At 37.7% G+C, this 20,031-nt stretch overlaps 3 protein-coding genes across 3 annotated transcripts in view; 1 reads left to right on the top strand and 2 right to left on the bottom strand.

The window, feature by feature from the left end:
* Window positions 1-3,980, bottom strand: part of LOC117237968 — a 5,438-nt gene extending 1,458 nt beyond the window's left edge. The window contains exons 1-3 of the mRNA XM_033502436.1: window positions 3,497-3,980; window positions 2,170-2,468; window positions 321-2,089 (exon numbers count right to left, since the gene is read on the bottom strand). Of these exons, the coding sequence (XP_033358327.1) occupies window positions 321-2,089; window positions 2,170-2,468; window positions 3,497-3,720 (2,292 nt within the window). The 5' untranslated portion in view covers window positions 3,721-3,980. The remainder of the gene's footprint in view (window positions 1-320; window positions 2,090-2,169; window positions 2,469-3,496) is intronic.
* LOC117237966 (CAD protein) overlaps window positions 1-13,026 on the top strand; it is a 22,923-nt gene extending 9,897 nt beyond the window's left edge. Inside the window, exons 14-26 of the mRNA XM_033502434.1 lie at window positions 5,093-5,341; window positions 6,376-6,627; window positions 7,132-7,296; window positions 7,411-7,572; window positions 7,827-7,998; window positions 8,353-8,468; window positions 8,654-9,068; window positions 9,342-9,688; window positions 10,545-10,686; window positions 10,763-10,833; window positions 10,950-11,128; window positions 11,227-11,431; window positions 12,358-13,026. Of these exons, the coding sequence (XP_033358325.1) occupies window positions 5,093-5,341; window positions 6,376-6,627; window positions 7,132-7,296; window positions 7,411-7,572; window positions 7,827-7,998; window positions 8,353-8,468; window positions 8,654-9,068; window positions 9,342-9,688; window positions 10,545-10,686; window positions 10,763-10,833; window positions 10,950-11,128; window positions 11,227-11,431; window positions 12,358-12,558 (2,676 nt within the window). The 3' untranslated portion in view covers window positions 12,559-13,026. The remainder of the gene's footprint in view (window positions 1-5,092; window positions 5,342-6,375; window positions 6,628-7,131; window positions 7,297-7,410; window positions 7,573-7,826; window positions 7,999-8,352; window positions 8,469-8,653; window positions 9,069-9,341; window positions 9,689-10,544; window positions 10,687-10,762; window positions 10,834-10,949; window positions 11,129-11,226; window positions 11,432-12,357) is intronic.
* LOC117237972 lies at window positions 12,995-20,031 on the bottom strand. Its single transcript, XM_033502442.1, has 3 exons — window positions 19,652-20,031; window positions 15,780-15,924; window positions 12,995-14,597 (listed from the first exon to the last, which is right to left on the bottom strand). Exons 1-3 carry the CDS (start codon window positions 19,707-19,709, stop codon window positions 14,438-14,440), a joined length of 363 nt encoding a protein of 120 aa, XP_033358333.1. The 5' UTR covers window positions 19,710-20,031; the 3' UTR covers window positions 12,995-14,437.

The raw sequence follows: 20,031 nt of genomic DNA, 5'->3' as shown, positions 1-20,031 counted from the left end.
CAGAGATCATCCTATATCATTGGCAGATAAGATTAAGTATTGCAGAGCACAAATAACTGAATAGTATTGTTCCTTATCGAATATACAGCGAAAAATATTAATTACGTTGTTAGTCAAATATTTTTCAGAATAGAGTCCTTGCGGCGAAGGTTCGATCGATAACAATTTAGAGGAAAAAGGTATTTCGTGATATACATATGTATGACTGTCGAAAACGGTACAACGGGAACGTACGTCCTCGAAATAAAATATGTCATTGAGTGGCGAGTGTTTTAGATAAAAGCGTCGATAGAAACAGCTTATCAGAAAATAGATCTTACAGCGATTTCGATGATAGAGTCGGTGGCCTTGCGAGGGACGATTAACGACTTATTGGTGATCAACTTGACGGATGGTTTGTGTCCTTGTTTCTTCGCCGTCTCCCAAAAGCCCTTCATATCGTATCTTTCATTTTGCTCGGTAGGATCCTCGTACGTTTGATACATCAGAGTCGGAACGTGTTGAGTCAGTTTCGGATTAACCAACGTCAACGTGTCAGCCGTCAATATCTTCAGTAACATCTCGTAGTCCAACCTCGGGAAGAAATCGTTACTGTATCGAATGTTTTCCATCGCATGAAAAACGTACATTACCGGATTCTCTGTGATGCGTTTCAATTGCTTCTGCGTGTGCAGCAAATGATCACAGGGTACCCTCTGAAAGAGATTCCTACTTCTGATGAAGTAATCGTTAAGCTTAGGTTCGTTTTGACTAATGTTGTAATACAAAGAATTCAGAAGCACCAACAAACACTCTCCCAATCTACTATCTGGCCATTTCGATGGGTTCGCGTTCTCTTCGATCATCCAAAATAATTTGTGCCTGATATGAGCAGTGGTTAGACCGAACATAGTATCAAAAATAGGTCTGAGGAAAGTCTTGTGAAGCATCAGAGCGATCAAATACACTTGTATTTGGGCCTGTGTCATGCATGTTTCGAGGTATCTTTCGGCTGCCGGGAACGTCAGCTGCCATTGCAGATCCTCGATGAGATTGATATTTCCATTCCTCGGCACGAAGCCTTCCGGAACGACGTAGCATCCAAAGTCTTTAACCTTCTCCACGTCGCTGTTATTTGGCCAGGTATGTCGTGTCCTCACCAGCCATTCTTGAGCGCAGATAGGCCACTCCAACCAAATTGCAGGGATGATCTCGTATTGTTCCACTTTACTGTGCTTCAACGTTTTCGCGATCATGATTTTGTCACAATAGAGCACGCACCCTTCTCGTTTGGTACTGTTCACGGATTCCTGATCAAAATTCAACAACTCCCCCAACCCACGCATAAACACTTTCATAAAGTGTTCCATAAACTCAGTGCTGCTTATATAAAACAAATTATAGTTGTACCGGTTCAATGCCATTTTAATTCTTCGTTGCTGATGATCCAGCTTTTGCAACTTCTCTGTTTTCGGATCGTAGAGATTCCCATCGGCCGTATACGTGACTTTCTTGAAACAACGACGCGGAAACTCTCCGTTCGTTATCCAACATTCGTCCAGCTCGTCGTAGCTAGAGCTCTGAGAAGATTTGAAGTTCCGACTCGGATTGCAACTGCTATCGCTGCTATATGCGTAATTGTCGGATCGATATCCGGAACTGTTGCTGCTCGTGGGATCCTGATTGTTCGGTCCTTGGATCTTTTGTCGCGGCACTTGTTTCTCCCATCGACGACTCTCTCGGTTCAGTAATTCCTCCTTCGTCTGTGGTCTTTTGTTCGAACGTTTTCTTTCTTCCGTATCGGAGGACCCATTATCGTAAACAGGCTCCTCTGCAATTTTCCTACTACGATTGGAATGTAAAAAGCTACCATTCCCGACTTCCTCGTCACACAGATTAGGCAAAGATCTCGTATGCTTGAAGCTTTTAACCATGTCTGGTTTAGATTTGCTAGAACTGACTGAGTGGACAGATAAATTCGATCGAGATTTTGGACTGTAAATGCTACCATCGCTGTATAGTTCGTCGTCGTCCTCTGCTATCGATGTTAGGTCCACGTCGTCTTTCCTCGACGCTATAAAGTTGTCAAGAACCTGCAGTTGCACAGAACCTGCGACAATGTAAACGCAATTTGCTTACCCCTCGAGTATTTTACTTTATAACCAGACTACGCCACGTGTCGTCACCTACCTTGTTGTTTCGTTGGTTTCAACAATATGTTATATACAGTTGTATCGTTCACATGACTATAGTGTGACGGATAACCTTCCTCCGTGATGTCAATGTTATCGTGAACCATGAAAATTCGAACCGGCTGCAAAGGTTCGATGGTTGGCCTAAAGGATTGTCGCATGGAAGTGAAACCGAGGTGACGAGCGATGTGCTCCTGAAGAATGTCTGGAAGCAGCACGTGCTTTTGACGAGGCAAACGTTCGTTCATTTGCATCTCGCGCGACGATGCCATAATTTCCTTCACCTGCTTGATTTCTCTGAAAAACATCACTATGTATAAGATTTTATTTTCTGTTCAACCACTGATAAAATCGTACTATCACCGGTTAAAGTTATCGAGTTTGTCGTAATCGTGGCACCGATCGAGGACTAAAGACTCGCTTATTTGTTCGATTATTCGGAAGAATATTTTTCCAACGTATACGCTACTGTTCACGAGTATCTGTATTGCTGCGAATATGTAAAATATATCTTTCACGTATCTTTATTTGCTCTTGCCTTCCGGCTTTGCGATTCACGTTGTGCAAAACGCACATATAAACGATAATGGATAATAATAATAATAATAATAATAATAATAATAATATAATGCTTTCTCTTGAATAGAATCCTTTGGTGTAATTGTAAGGGTCGTAACAAAAACACTTCTCCAGGTGTGCGAAAGTTTCCATTTTTTTTTTTTTTAATAGAATATTCTCTGTGTTATGTAATTCTTATAAACATAACTTCGATTAAATCACAGAAGAATTATATTTAATTGTATCAGCGAGTTATTTAATCGGTTGTTTAACCAACCGATCAATTTTCATTCGGTAATAAGTGAGAAGATAGGACACTTCTTAAAATATTACTTCTATCGTGCTGTGAATCTAAAGCTTCCTGTTTGCGATGTGTCGCGCGAGACACGCGCACGCGAAGAAATATCGCTTGCTGTACGCTTCAATGCGGCGACCAGCGTAAAGCCATTTCTGTTAAATTCTGCTACGATTCATAAAATAGGAAAAATATGTGAAACAACACACATCCACGTTTCATACACTGCACGCACGCGTCTCGACTGAGCTTAACTTCCGCTTCCGTAACGAGCTGCTTCATTTCCACTTGTGATTTTGTCCCAAGTCAATCGTATACAGGTAGCGGACATCGATTGAAACGATAATTAACGTCGATTAGTATAAATAAGAGAGCAACAGCTGGATAAAGTTGGGAATTGCAGCCAATGTCCAGACACTTGAGAACGCTAGCGTAACACAATTGGTACGCGAACCTTAAAATGATATCTTACTCTTCGTAATTTCCAAAGAATTGGACGCACATCATGAGATTGTTCAATACGAACATCTCGGGATTCCGTTCGATAGATCTCCTCAAGATGATCAATTCCGGATCGTTGTATTCCTCGCTTTTTGTAGTCGAGTTCTCGCTACTTTGAACGTTGTCGTTGCTGCCACGCTTCCTGTTTCCTTTCCCCCGTAACTTCCGTTTCATCTTCTGATTAGAATTTCCCATTTTTAATTCTCACGGAAATTACTCTCTAAAACGATCGTTTGCTGTAACTAGAAACTTCCTTCCGTCACCTTGCCCGACGACAAAACGTTATTCGTTGATTCTGACACTTTAACGGAGAATCAACGTCCGCGATCATGACGCATATAAACTCGCAAAGAACACGTATTCACTCGTCGATGAGACAATAATCCAATCGTGGGGTGCCACTGCCGATAAATACTTAGCTATCGTTATCAACAGACAACAGAATAGGTTTAATCGCTCGCTATCGGCTATCGACAAGTAAGCTGAGCGCGAACGGGTTTTCTACCAACAATGTCACGACTTTCTTATATCATACGCGTGCTATGATTGGAGAATGATTTTTCAACATTTCAATGACCAAGGGTGTTAACAAGTCGAAACAAACATATCGTGATTTTAGATCGTTTAGAGCGTTTTCTCGCAATTTCCAAACGATCATCGTCTTCGAAACCGAAGAAAAACGAACCTTTATAGGTCTTCTCCTTTAAATCGTTGTTCTTTTTTTTTGCACTAAATTTCAAATATTTACCCATCGTCTCGTAACGACCTGTAAAAGATATGGGGAATTTTGAAACACTTCAATATGCATATCGAGAAAAATGCTAAGATAGAACGGTTTAACCGAGCGACACGTTAGTCAATATTTTTCGCTACGTTTATTTTCCAATTACTTGGAATAACCGAAATTAAGCAAAGTTTCTCCTGTGTCTATATATATTTGTTACGACATATGTAACATACGTATGCATAAAAACAGGATAAATTTATATCACGATAAAATACGGCAAAAATTTCCTAGAGTTTTTCAGTGAACGTAACTTACACATGTCCTAATTAGCTATGACGGGTAGTTGTATATGAAAAATCAGTCGAATGACTCGTATTATTCCAAAATACAAGATATTTTAATAAAATCGTTTTATTATATATAATCCGACGAGTGTCATAGATAAAGATATACTAAGAGGAAGATTGATATATCTAATCTTAATGCAGGATAAAGTGCCAGTCGGAATAATTGCGAATGAATTCTCATATATCGTATTGAACGTGTTCGTCAATTTTAAACAGCAGATACCATGTATTTTTCAGATTGGTATATGTGCTTAAATTCTCGCTGATGTATCTACATTTCTCAACTCTGATATAATATTCGTTTATCGCGATTCGATATCGTTTCAGAAATTCGATGTAGCCCGTGGTATGTATTTTAAGTTTATCGTCGCATAGATACGTTAAAGTATCTATCTGAAGAATGCGATAAGAAGAATTTATTGGGGGAAAAAAAAGTTTGCAAGAAAACATTGTCCGGCTGAATAAAGGAACCAATAAATGTTTTAAAAAATAGGTGGAACCTGTTCAATGGACTTTCGAGAATATCACTGTCGATGAAGATTCCAGCCCCAGTGAACTTCGACACTTGGCTGATTTCCTTTCGAAGAAACAATTCGATCTCGTCATTAATTTACCGATGAGAAACGGCGGAGTGCGTCGTGTTTCCAATTTCATGACGCATGGTTACAGAACCAGAAGACTCGCTGTCGACTATTCCGTTCCTTTAATTACAGATGTTAAATGCGCGAAATTACTCGTCGAGGTAAGTAGAAATTTTCGATATTCTTCCCTTGTAACTAGATTTGATACATAGATTGAAATTGTTTAATAAAAGGGCAAACACTTTCAGGCGATAACGTGAGAAATTATTTAATTCGTTTGCAGAGAATCGCAAGACGAAATAACGAATATATCGCTGACTGAATAAGCTTCTTTGTATAAAAACGACGACCTTCGATTCTATTTTAAACAACGAATTTACAATATATTTATGCAAATATATTTTTATAAATATCTACAAACGTGGGAATAGAATTTAAGGAGATTTGTTCCAGTTACGGATGTATTTATAACGGTATAAAAAAGAAATTGAAATATAAAAATTCGAATATCGTGATCGTATCAAATGCTCGTAAATAATAAAAGTTGATTGTAAAAACAACATTGGTTTTAGGCCCTCTGTGTTAGCTTCACTCCGTTCGTTCAGTCTCATCAGTTCTTAAATCTCTTAGATCTCATTTTCAACACACCCTGTGTCTTATCGCCAAATAGCCATAGTCATGATATCAAGTAAATCCCATGGATTAATGAAACTTGAAAAATATCCTTGATGTTTGATTCAAACAGATACGTACACGTTTGTGTATCGTATATCTGTAACAATATTTCTGTCACGGTGATAGTGTACATGAATCAAACAATAGAAATCGAAATACGCGTGACTCGAAAAACTATTTAAATAACAATTATCGATAATTTCTACGAATATCTTTTCATTATTGTTTATCTAAATCTCATAATCTTATGAAGTTTTACTTAAAACAGCTATTCATTGCACTACGATAGTCTGTGTTTCTCTGGAATCACGAAAAACAATAAACGAAAATAAAAAATTTTTTCCAGCCATTTTAGAGTTAATTATATTCATAAAAATATGAATTTGCATAAATATCCGTAGTCAGATTATTAGAAATTCACGATTATTTCAGAATATTTATGAATGTTTGTACAACGATATAATTGATACAGTCATCGACAACTGACGTAACAATGAACGTTGCTTCTTCTATTGCGTAGGCTATGAGAATGCTCGGTGGACGTGCGCCTCGTATGAAGACTCATACAGATTGCATGTCATCGCGTACGATGATTAAACTTCCTGGTTTAATCGACATTCACGTACACACACGCGATCCCGGCGCTGTTTACAAAGAAGATTTCGCTTCTTGTACCGCCGCTGCTCTTGCTGGTGGTATCACGATGATCTTGGCGATGCCTAACACAAATCCTGCTGTGATCGATCATCAATCCTTTGCCCTGGCCAAAGAAGTATGAAAATAATATCGGTTTCCTTTCCGTGCCAAGGGAATACACCACTCTGACGATTTAAAAAAAAAAAAATCCAAATCCTTGTTCTTTCTTTCTTTCAGTCTCCTGGAAATTTTATATATATATATGCAATATTATGTCAAAAGTCGATTTATCAGATATCAAAGCACTGACGAGGTTGTAAGAATAAATATGCTATAAGGAAACAGATTAGAGGAGAATGTTATCGCAAAACTTATCTTATATTTTTATTGAAATTCTGTTCTTTGACCTAGCTACAGCCAAGTACTCGGACGTACGTGTTCGATTTTTCTCAAATCTTGAAGGAATATTTTGCACTGCGTATTCCACGAATTTTACCAATTTTAGGAAAATAGGAATTTCTGCAAAACGTGCCCCATAGTTGCAGATATTATATTGTTTTAGATATCAATCAGAGTGATGTACTTCCTCTAGAAATCTCATAAATTTAATACGAATGGAACGCGTGTATTCTTTTTGCAGCATGCAGTTTTGAACGCGAGATGCGACTACGCGATTTACGTTGGTGCCTCGTCCGATAATCACGACATAACAGGCGAATTAGCTCCGTTAGCAGCTGGTCTTAAAATGTATCTTAATGAGACGTTTACGACTCTTCGATTGACCGATCTCACGGTGTGGGTTAAGGTGAGTCCCGTGGATCGGATTCGCATGAAAAATTATACGCGCACAGATTTTGTACTTTTCGCGTACGATTCGTAGATACGAGTCTTTGGTTATCCATAGTTTCGTTGATTTCAGCATTTCCAAAATTGGGCAAAGAAATATCCTCTTTGCGTTCATGCCGAGGGCCAAACGACAGCTGCGGTCCTTTTATTGGCTGGTTTGCATAACAGGCCGATTCACGTGTGCCATGTAGCTCGGAAGGAAGAGATTCAAATAATACGCGCAGCTAAGGAAAAAGTAGGCTATTTTTACGAACTTATTCATTATCTCCACATATCAAACATAATATGTCACGATTGCCATTATCATTATCGAGATCTGTCAAAAAGAGATAGAAATCAGTAAAAAATATGTGAATTTCAAGATAGAGGATAATTTTGTAACTATACGAACATCAAACGATCCGAGGGTGTAAGATATTACTGTGATGATTATCGAGACAATTTTTATACATTTCTTAATTTCATTTTCCATATACATATTTTTATCAGGGAATGGCTGTCACTTGCGAGGTGTGCCCTCATCACTTATTCCTATGCGAAGAAGATCTTGGGCGCATAGGAGCTGGTCGAGGTCAGGTGAGGCCGTTGTTGGGGACCAAAGAAGATCAACAAGCTCTTTGGGATAATTTGGATATAATCGATTGTTTCGCGACAGATCATGGTTCGTTTTATTTTATCGGCGTCTTCTCTGATATTATTATACTATTCTATTTAAAAAAAAAAAAATGAAATTTCTAACGTAAATTTAAGTCATCCGTTTCACCGAGAGAATTTCTTAACGCGTAAATGCCTTTCAATGAATCTGTAAACGAAAAGAATGTAACAGCTTCGTTCTAAAGATCTTTTGATCTAAGGACTGATAATTCTTACAAGTCGGATTACAAAGTCGATTAGTCATTAGAAAAATGCGTTAAATTACGTGGAGATTACACTTGTATATGTTAGATGTGCGATATTTTGAAGAGGTTCTATTCGAAGAAACAGTTTTGTTAAACGCGCGTTTTCGATATTCAAGCGCCGCATACCGTGCAAGAGAAATCGGGTGAAAAACCGCCACCCGGCTTTCCTGGACTCGAGACGATGCTTCCGCTTTTGCTGACTGCAGTTCACGAAGGAAAATTAACAATAGAGGTAATCGAAATCCATCTTAAAAGCTTTACGATAATAACTCGAGATCTCTATCGAGGTACGCAATATCGTATGAACACATTCTTTTTTAACGTTCCATTATTACTACATAAAAGGTATTCGTATCTTGTTGGAGCAAATTCGTTACAATCTTTATCAATCGATAGCGTAAGAAAAAATCTTTTCAGGATATGGTAGACAAACTGTATAAAAATCCAAAGAGGATCTTCAATCTGCCGGATCAGCCGAATACCTACATCGAAGTCGACCTTGACGATGAATGGGTGATACCGGAAGCGATGCCTTTCAGCAAGTCAAAATGGACACCTTTCGCAGGGATGAAAGTTCGTGGATCGGTTCATCGCGTAGTGCTTCGTGGAGAAGTTGCCTACGTCGAAGGCCAAGTTCTGGTGAATCCTGGTTTTGGCCAAGATATCAGAGAGATGCAAACGAAGATGAAAGCGCAAACGGTTGTAAATGCTCCGGTCATTGATGTAATATCTCACAGTCGACCTAATTCGGCGTTGGACGGACTCCTGTCGCCGAATTACGAAAAGTACAACGAACGGATGATAACGGACATGTCGGAAGAAGAACAACATGGTATGGAAATCTGTTTCGATGGAAGTATCATGCGTCGCCTGGAAAAACGCTTTTGGAAAAAATGCTCTACTCCGCTTAGTTAAAATGGCCTATGTAGACTTGTTTTCTTTTTCTAAGATACGTTGAAGCGAGCGAAGAATTATTCTTTGCTTTAATGGCTAAAAATAGGCATATTATTATAAATGCTGTCTTCCGAGCGACAAAGGGTACAGATTGCTTTGTTCCGTAGCAAAGTTTCAAACGATTTATTCATTTTTCGTTTATTCGTTTCAGAATCATACGGGCATCTGTTGCAACCGATGTCGCACAAAGTGTCGAACGTTCACTTTGCCCTGGACGTAGATTCCCGCGAGCACACGAAGCTTCAAACGATTCAACAACGCACCATCTCGCCCATTCCTATTGGCAACGCGACGAAATACAAGAGCGACAGTAATCCGAATCTTTTAATAACTTCTATGTCAACGGTTTTCTCGACTCACACTAGCCACAATATAATTGGACATAATATCTTGACCGTGGACATCTTCAACAAAGAATTGCTGAAAGACATTTTCAATTATGCGGAAATTCTTCGCGGCGCTGTTAGAAAAGAACGACATTTGGATCATATTCTACGAGTAAGAGCACACGCGTGATTTCGAAACTAAGATCCTATGCAGACGAGTGATTTTTTAAATAATATCTTCTTAAATGCGATACGCAAGCGAACGAGGTCGAAGCTTTATCTCTTTGGTTTCTAGATAAAAGAGTTGCTATATAGAAAAAGGAGAGCAGGAAAATCAATAATATAAGAGAAGAAAAGAGATATTTTCATACGCTATCTGAGCAACTTCTTAGCAATCCTAATAGATCTTATCGAATCGTACGTAACATTCTCAATGCTGAATGGTTCCGCGCGATACCGTGATGCGGATGTTTACGCCACTTCATATTTTTTATCCGATAATTAAAGAAACAGAATTTAAACAAAAATTTATTTCAGTCGCTAAATGTTCTTCGTATACTATACTTTCGGTGTCTTGTATATTTTTACATATCATATGCATTCTGTTCGTGTTTACGCTTTCCAATCTCGCATAAGTGCATAAAAATTCGCAGTCTGGTGATGTGCGAACCTCTATGGATACTAACACTCTAATAGACGATAATGAGCATTCGGTATTCATTCTATGCGTATCGCGATACGCGTGACAGAACTCTTATTGTACAGGGAGCAATGTTCATACAGCGACAAAACAACGTTCTTAGCCAGATGTATCAATCATGTATACGAATAGATATCAATTCTCCCACATGTAATTCAACGAATGATAAAGTATCTCCCTACATAATACGATGGATTGCTGAAACGTGTATGGAACGGACGTGCAATAAAACACGCTCGTCTGCATCAAGCATCTTGCACGTTGCATCGAGCCTAATTCATCCCATCGCTTCGACGATAACTTTATGATGATTATCGGTTCTGCACAGGGAAAGGTGATGGCGTCCATCTTCTACGAAGTCAGTACGAGAACATCTTGCAGCTTCGCGTCTGCGATGGAACGACTCGGAGGTCGAGTGATTTACATGGATGGTTCAACGTCGTCGGTAAAGAAAGGAGAAAGTTTGGAAGGTTTGCGATCACGTGTGATAGAGAGCGAAGGTTGCAGCTCTTTGTACGATGAGTTTGACACGATGATTTGTTACAGATTCGGTAGCGGTGATGGCAGGCTATGCGGATGTAGTGGTTCTTCGACATCCTGAACCTGGCGCCGTTTCAGTAAGTTATTCTTCTACTTTCCACGTATTCTATTCGAACTTCGATTATTTCAGTCTCGTTCAGTTTAAGTTATTTGGAAATAAGTGCGCTTATTATTACAAATGCTTCGTATTCAGAGAGCTGCACAACACTGCAGAAAACCTTTATTGAACGCCGGCGACGGTGTTGGGGAACATCCAACTCAAGCGTTACTCGATATTTTTACGATAAGAGACGAGATCGGTACGGTGAATGGTTTAACGATCACTATGGTGGGCGATTTGAAACATGGTAGAACAGTCCATTCACTATCAAGGTGAGACATCGCGTGTAAATTTTACGGATCTATTATTTAATCCATTCGATTTACGTTGCAAGCAGCGATAACCTTCGAACACCCGCTTCGTGTTACAGATTGTTGACTTTGTACAATGTTGAACTTCGTTACGTGTGCCCACCTGGCCTTGGTATGCCTGACCACGTGGTGAAGTACGTGTACGAACGCGGAATAACGCAGGAACAATTCAGCACCCTCGAGGATGCTCTTCCCGACACGGATGTCCTTTACATGACACGCATTCAGAGAGAACGTTTCGCCACACAAGAAGAGTATAATAAAGTACGTAATCACGTAATGGAAGTTTTAACTAAAAAGGTTGTTAGATGAAGTTTTATTCACCTTGAAAATTCCAACATGCGAAATCAGCGTAGAATTCGGTATTGGAAGGTTGGATTCGGGTGTCCTACATTCGCACCTGTTGCCTTGTTTCCGCGAAAGCTTAGTTTCTCCACATATCCTCTACTACTCGAAAGGACCTTTACGGAGTATGCGAGTTGCCGAGGAAAAATTGTTAATCCTGACACTAACTGCTTTTTATATGGTTTGGTTAGATACGATAAATTAGAGACGCTCGCACTAACTCGAAACCGAGAGCTACTTAGCTTAGACTAGTTTCTGTGTAGGAATTATATAAAAGGCAGGTAAAATAATTGATCAGAAACGAGCATTACATAAAATGTCGACGATTGAAACATGTAAACCTTAATACAGTATACACCTACAGCGATTCCTGTTTTGTATCTATCGTTAATCTTGCAAGATAGTTCGATTATTAAATGCGACCTCGATCAAGGCCTTATTATCAAGATAAACTTATTAGTTGTTACTTAAAGAAGAGAAAGATAATAGAGCGTTCGTAAGATTAAGTTTCTTGCACAAAGAGATATTTCTTTGGCCTTAAGATTTGTTTATTTCGCAAGAGCATTGGAAATCACGAAGCATCGCTTGGACTAGCGAACTTAATTAAATTCGAGTCTTTCAAATGCCAGTAATACGATTCTATTATCTAATCATAAACATAACAAAAATGCAAGACGTTCGATTAACAAAGATAAGAGCAGAGGGATTTAAAGGAATAATTCAGGTAGCAATAAATAAGTTACTTACTGAATTAATCTGTACGGGGCTTTAAAAGCATTAGTTTGAGACAAAACAAAACGTTGTATCACGTTCGTGTATCTAAATGCTCGTTTTTTTTTTTACAGGTTTGCGGTCATTTCGTAATAACTCCGCAATTGATGTCTCGCGCGAAGAGGAAGATGGTAGTGATGCATCCCTTGCCACGAGTGAACGAAATCAGTACAGAATTTGACACGGACCCACGTGCCGCGTACTTCCGGCAGGCTGAAAATGGTGTCTACGTTCGAATGGCTCTTTTGGCAATGGTCCTTGGCCGTATGTGGTGACGCATTCCAGGGTGAAAAGCAAAGTTGATTTAATAGGTCAAGATCGATTCGGTTTTAGAAATATAAGCAATAACGCAGAAACCTGAAGAAAACAAACAAGACGATGCCAATCGCATTTCCAATTAGACTGTGATTCGCATAATAGGGTTTTATTATCAACCAATATTTTTATATTTTGATAGATACGGATCCAGATGATATATATATATATACGCTGTCGTTGACTCGAAATAACAAATCGTTATACATGTTCATTCAGATTGTATGATAAGCAGGTAATGTGTTTTTATTAAACGTTGGTGTAATTCGATAAGAATGCGTTTTGATAAAATTTTATCTCTACGTAAGACTTTTAAGAAAGCAAGAAAATTTTACATCACACGATTTCCACTGTGTCCTTGTATCATTGTATATGTGCCTGATCAAACCACACAAATGCAAGATAATAAAATCTTTTATTTTTGACAATAGATTTATATACATTTATCCTTTTGTATGTACACGTAATATGCGTATAAATAGATAGCTGGTCTAAAAGTAATATACAATTTTTATTGAGTACGCTGGCGTAAACAGGTATCGTACAATTATTTGATAAGGGAATGTATTCGCGATTAACATCAATATTTTCGGCGAATTTCTTAATCGCTGATCGATTTACGAAGCATTGACAAAATTACCGTGTTGTTACAAGGCCGAATGAATGACTAGACCTTAGAAGAGCGCTTGACGATAACCTACGAATATAAACATTCATATTCGATACAATTTTATTCAACTTTGTTTGATTCGATTGGCGGTAAAATGTGTTCATAGTGATTTGCAAAATTGTTTAGTGATTTGCAAAAGTGTTTAACGCTTATCCTAGATTGACAGCTTTCATTATTATATCGTATGTATTATATTAATGATTTTGAAATTTTATTATCAGTGTAATGAGTCACAATTGTCATGATTATATCAAACTAGATCATATCAACTGTCAAGATATTTACTGTAAACATGTGTTTGTTTAAAAATTATGCGACACGAGTAGCCTTAATGAATAGTCCTAAACATATAATAAGCGTTAAAAGGAACCAATTAAATATTTAGGCCTATCGTTATAATGGACATTCGTCTGCTTCAAATTTATGTCAATCTTTGTGAACTCTGTAAATGCTTGTACAAAATATCTTGTAATTTTTGTATATACTATCAGATTTATTTCAAACTTCATCGATATAATCACGATAGCAGCATATCATTACGACGCCAATGAAATTTCAAAATGTTTCATATAACGCACGTGATATTATATTCGTAAAAAATGTCTGTAGTGTTCGAATACTTTCGTGAGCCACTGCACATACCTTCGTATAGATTCGAATTCGCATTTTTTCGTATTTTACGATTCCAAGATTAGACGATCGAACGAATAGTATTTAGTAATTCGAGCGATCACCGAGACTGTACGTATAATGTTTCATCAGCTTCAAAGTTCTTTAAGAAATTTCTTCTTACGTTTCCTCCTCGCGAGGAAAAACTTTGCAGAGCAGCCACGATAAGAGATCGATACGATCGAAAGATAAATAGAAATATGTAAATCACAGTTATGCGGATGACGTCGAATGATTAATGAACTTCTTCGATTGCTATGCACCGTTTGCAAAATTTTTTCGCGTCCCACTCCAAGCACGATAAGCCTGCTCCATCCACATCTAGTCAACGCGAACACCGACGTCGTCCTGGTGTGTCGCGAAATTCCTTTTCGTTCGTTTTTGAAAATTCTAACCTACCATTATCTCGAAAATCGTTTGCTCTCGATCCGACGACGAAGTTCGATGAAGATTACCAGTGGCTCTCATTCGCGTTGGAGATGGACGTATCGCAAAAGGTGTCAGACTATGGCATCGCGCGTTCTTAAGCCAGCGTCACTGGCACCGGTTGGGCACATATCTGCTGCTAAAGATTTCGCGTCCTCCTTTTGGCTCATCCTCGTTCGAGGTAACGGTGGCATCTTCAATTTCAGCTTCTTTTTCTTTAAAACGGCCTTCTTTCTGCAACGAAATGAAATAATCGGTCGTTGCTTTATTTTGCCGGTAGGTAGAGCTAGTTCTTGCACATTCGTGGGAAAATTTGAAAATGCAAATATGCCCAGGATATAGAAGAATATGTGAAGTGTCTGAAAGTATAAAATTTTCTATAATATTCAGTAGAAAAAGTAATCTTCCACCTGGGTTTCGCTTTTTTCTAATTCGCTGTTCCTACAATCGCAAAAATATGAATTTACATAAATATCCGCGCAGCTCGGTAATAAGACGACGTAGGGTTATTCGAGTAGATAAAATATTTGGGTCAAGGTGCACGTATATATAACGACGAAAAAGAATACTAGCACAAGCCAGCTTACTTTGTCAACTTCTGCGTGAATTGCTGAAACAGAGCACGTTTTATTCGATTTTCTGCAAAGTATAGAAAGCAGGTGTTGAAAACAGTTATAACGTCGATTTTACTTCCTAAAGCAGCTACGAGCCTTCATCCGGAATAATGCTTTGCAACGAAGTAGGAAATTTTTGTTTAATTAGAATCTCTACGATGGTTCTTATATCGTTCCTAGACTATTTACTATAAAGACGTTACTATATCAATTTTAAGTTAATTGAAACTTTTCGCTAAAACTAATTCCTTGCATATGTATATTTTTTATATAGTTTTATTACGCAGCTGCTTAATGATCCTGCAAGATTATTTATTATTTAAAACGATTATGATAAAGACCACGTGCATAAGAAACTGCAAGTTCCGATTCAGATCTAAAATCTGGTTTACGCCTCGTCGTTGTATATGCAGTTTGTCTTGTAATTCGCAGATTCGGTAATAAACAATTCTTAAGCGATCTACATTTGAAAATAGACCACTTTTCTCGTCGTTAGTGACGCGATAAACAGTGAAATACGTCTTACACAGCTCATCCGCTGCCACCTCGATTTCTACGAGGATATAACTTGTACCCGTCAAAAAGGTAGGAAATTTGTCCGATCGATATGAACATTCTTAATTTTATAATCTTTGTACAATAGCAACTTCGTAATAATTCAGTAGTACGCGTATATTACTTTATTCCTAAGTTGTTCGTTGTTTATTTTATTAATTTGTTTTACACAATGTCTTCTCGAGTAGCACCAACTTATTGCTAAAACAATGTTAAAGAAGAAATAATATTCGATACTTTTACGTACTGGTGTTTGCAATCGATGAAAATTCCCATCGAAAACAGTACCACTATAGCTACTATGATACCGATCACGATTACCACCAGTGTTACTATCGCGTCCTCTTCTTCGGGAGTAAAAGGCTCCTCTGTCGTTGACCACGACACTTCTCCTGAAACACAAAATACGTTCCTGAACGTTATCTCGAGTAATTCATTAGCTGATGGTATTCCAGATGGTTGCGTTATCCATCTCTAATTATATTCTGCAACGAGAAGCTATTGATATATATAGATATATATATATAGAATAAATTTTTATAACTCCGGAAGGTTGTTTTATACCAAGAAGAAGATAGCATATATATATATATATATATATATATATATATATATATGGAATATATATGAAATATTTTATATTTCATATATAAATATATTTCATATATATTCCATATATATATATATATATATATGCTATCTTCTTCTTGGTATAAAACAACCTTCCGGAGTTATAAAAATTTATTCTCAGATAGATATCAAGTATTATATTCTTTTTAATGAACGGAAGGCGAACTCCGTATGTATCCATGGGAATTAGTGGAACCTAAGAGAATTGAAAGAATCTTCTACCTGGAAAGGAATTGCTGAAAAAGTTTACAGACCATTTCGTGCCTACCTGGTGATAATTGCTCGAGTTACATAAATTTCCGGTCAACGACCGAACAACAGTACCGCGAGGTTCGATCGTTGCAACACACGCGTATGAACAAGCGTTGTTGGTGTATTTGATTTTCACGCGATAGATGCGCATTTGGACATAGGAAACGAGGATAAGAGATTTAATGATTCGACGCGATTGACGTCACCGCGTGCCTTCCGTTCCTGGGAAGAACTTGTGGATGACGTCTTTTCGGGCACGTACGCCACCCTGATCACATTCGACGACTGCAGGAAATGGAAGAAGGGTCGGGACTGTCCATTGAAACCCAGCCAGACGACTTCCATACGGGAATCTCGTGTTAAAACTATTCGAAAGATATCATTATCGCTATGATGTTCGCTACCGCTTAGAAGTATTCGAACTTATAACAACAGCATGAGTAAGACATATAAGAAGAAACATGATAACAAATTAGTGAGAAATATGAAACATGTAAAATCAAATAGAATAACAATTTAACGAGAAACTAATGACCAAGGCAATACTTGTTATTTGCTTGTACAATAATGAATATATATTATTTGAAAATCGTCTGAAAAAGTCGATGGGCAAGTATGGAAATTTGAAAACATTAGAAAATATTCGAGTGCATTTTCATTAGCTCAGTTCGCTGATACGTTAATAAAGAAGAAATGGTATTACGTGGAAGAATTCTGGAATGTATAAATTAAATTTGAAACTTATTTTGCGATAAAACTGCACAATAAGAAAGCACGTATGATTGGCGAAGCAATCGTTTACACGGATATGTAAATTTGCCAGGCAGCAGAATTACGAAAGAAATTCACTTCCTATAGTTTCGAAGCGACAACTCGTTTATGATAAATATGTTATTTGTTCGCGATCGTATCGGAAAAAAGTGAAAAACGTCATGAAAAGACCTCTTTGTCGTTGTTATCCCTATCGCATGATTTTCCTCGTATCGCGTAAATTTCTTCTCTCTGAACTTAACGGGCTGACTGCGCGAAATTAAACCACGTGCACCGAAGAAAATCAATCGATATTCAGATCATTTTACAATGAAATTCATCACGTATCGATTATAATAAATTAAATTAAAGAGATTACGATAGTAATACGTGACGTATTTTCCCAATGGAAATGATGTTCAACGCCCCGCGATTAAATACAAGAGGCGTATATGTCAAACGTATTGATATCAACGTTCTAGATAAGCAAATACGTAAAAAGTTACGTGTCATTAATAAACGGAATGGTTTGCGTCTTCGTTTGATTTTACGAGCCTACTCTTAAAAGAAGAAAGTAATTGGTATATTTCTATTTACTTTGTACACTTCGCAGAAATGCTTTCGCTTATTGCGCATTACCATTAAGTACTACAACGATCATGATAATAATTTTCGTCAAAACGAATAGCCCGATCGTATAACTGTTATTAAACTTGTGCGATCACGACAAGTTAACAAAGTCTGAGATTTTATCGGCACCTGTCCGTACCAGCACCAATCCTTCCTCCAATACCACGATCTTTAATGCTCGTACACGTACACGTAGTATATTCGTGAGTTTGTTACAAGCAAATATTTGCATGCTTTTCCGCTACTAACCTGATTAACTTTTCTTTTTATTATGTCAACCTATATAGATGTAATCGGAATATTCTCTCGTAAGAGATTGATTATTTTAGAAAATGGAGCTGGACGTTGATTTACGATAATTCGCAATCATATTACATCATATACTTTCGTTTATGACAGTTAACAAATCGTTTCTTCATTGGAACAAATACTTTTTAATTAGTGCCAACATATATCTTGCGAACGCAGTTTTCTTTTTACATTTCCTTTTTACATTGGAATTTACTGTTAATTGTTGTTCGTATTGTTTATCGCAATCATCCTGTCGCGATGTAACAAACTTATGGACTGCATATTTGTTTCTTGACAATCGAATTTTGATCGAATAAACGAACATTGCTTATACTTAGGCGATTAAATTATTGAATTAAATTTAGGAAATTAACAGGAAGCCAAGTTGGTCGGTTTAACTTCTGAGAGATGCTCGAATAATCCTCAAATTCCACGAAACAGCGGAATATTAATGCGAATCACCGTACATCGACGTTGATCTAAAGGAAATAGCTACGCTCGTACCCAGAGAAAGCATCGATACCGATACAGTTCGATCTCGTGGTTTAACTAGTTTTTGCTTTGCAACTGTGAGAGGAACGAGGTATCCGACTAGAAAAACCGGAACAATTTTTTACACGCATACGCTTAACTACATTTTGCCCTTTGCACGGTCCCTTGCCTTACGTGGAAGAATGCGAACGAAAGAGAAGCGACGTGCCACCTGTTGAGTTTCGCGTATGAATTCGCGTAGGGTTTGCAGTAATTTTTTAGAAAGTAGGGAAGAAAGCCGAGCAGTTGACTAGAATTTTTCATTTTGAACGTGTCATACGATTGACACCGTGTCGTATTATAATTAGATTAGATATTTACGTGAAAATTCACATTTTTCTTAATATAAATAAGAAAGAGGAGTCTAAACAAAAATTCATTTCATCTCCTAAACACTGTAACGAGTACTTTGAATATTCTGTATATTTGTATACACACACACACACATACATATATGTATATGTACTTTGTATTTCAAACTGTACAGTTTTTGTTCCAGAAGGGATCTAAGAGAATTTTAACTGGCTTTGGGCCATAAAGCCGCGATAAGTAGAAGAAAATAATAAAAGGAACAAACATCTGTTATATAGCAGTATAACGTTAATTAAATTTAAATTAAATAAGAGATTTAATTTAAATTTGAAATTTAAATTTAAATTTAAAATGAAAATACATATTCCTCCCAGAATATAAAGTGAAAGATCCATTTACCTGAAAACTTTTGCACATCGCTGTGTATTATATAAATTTCTATACCTGCGAAAGGTGCATAAATATTCACAGTCTAATTATTTATTCTTTGCTCTATTGTATGTACTTGCTCCATCTTTCCCTAATATACCGATACACGTAACGAGCACTGTTCGTCAACACTGTCCAAGTGTCTATTATTTCCTACCAATTCCTATTGATTCCTATCGATTCCTAGTAATACTTCGATTTATCAAGCTCGTGGGGCACGCAAATGTGGAAAAATGCACAGGACACGTACAATATAACTCATGGCTAGAATTCTTATTATTTCAAATGAATTACCTTTTGTCGTGGACGCGAGCCTGAGACTGTCATTGATACTCCTAACGCGTACCCCCATAATGATCGAACTGTTCTTCTGTTATTTCACCTTGTTCACGAAGAAGCGTTCGGAATCGTCTACGAATCGACCGGTTCGAAATCACGAAGTAAACTGTCGGCCACATGCCTTGAGTCAAGCAATACGCTTGGTGAGGCCTCTACGAGAGCAACGGAAACCGCGAACACGAAAGGAAGATAGAGAGTAATGGGGGAAGAAGAAGAAGAAAGAGAGACTCTAGCTACGCTTCGTGGATCGCGAGAAGAGAAAGGTGGGGCAGAGAGGAAAGAGAAACCTCACGGTCTCGATCGGAGAGTCCGTGAGGACCGACGCAACGTATAAC

This window comes from Bombus vosnesenskii, unplaced genomic scaffold (genome assembly GCF_011952255.1).
Source record: "Bombus vosnesenskii isolate JDL3184/JDL3185 unplaced genomic scaffold, Bvos_JDL3184-5_v1.1 scf7180000013417, whole genome shotgun sequence".
Classification (NCBI taxonomy): Eukaryota; Metazoa; Arthropoda; class Insecta; order Hymenoptera; family Apidae; genus Bombus; species Bombus vosnesenskii.
The sequence above is the reverse complement of the archived record's forward strand: the minus strand, read 5'-3'. Positions and strand labels throughout refer to the sequence as shown.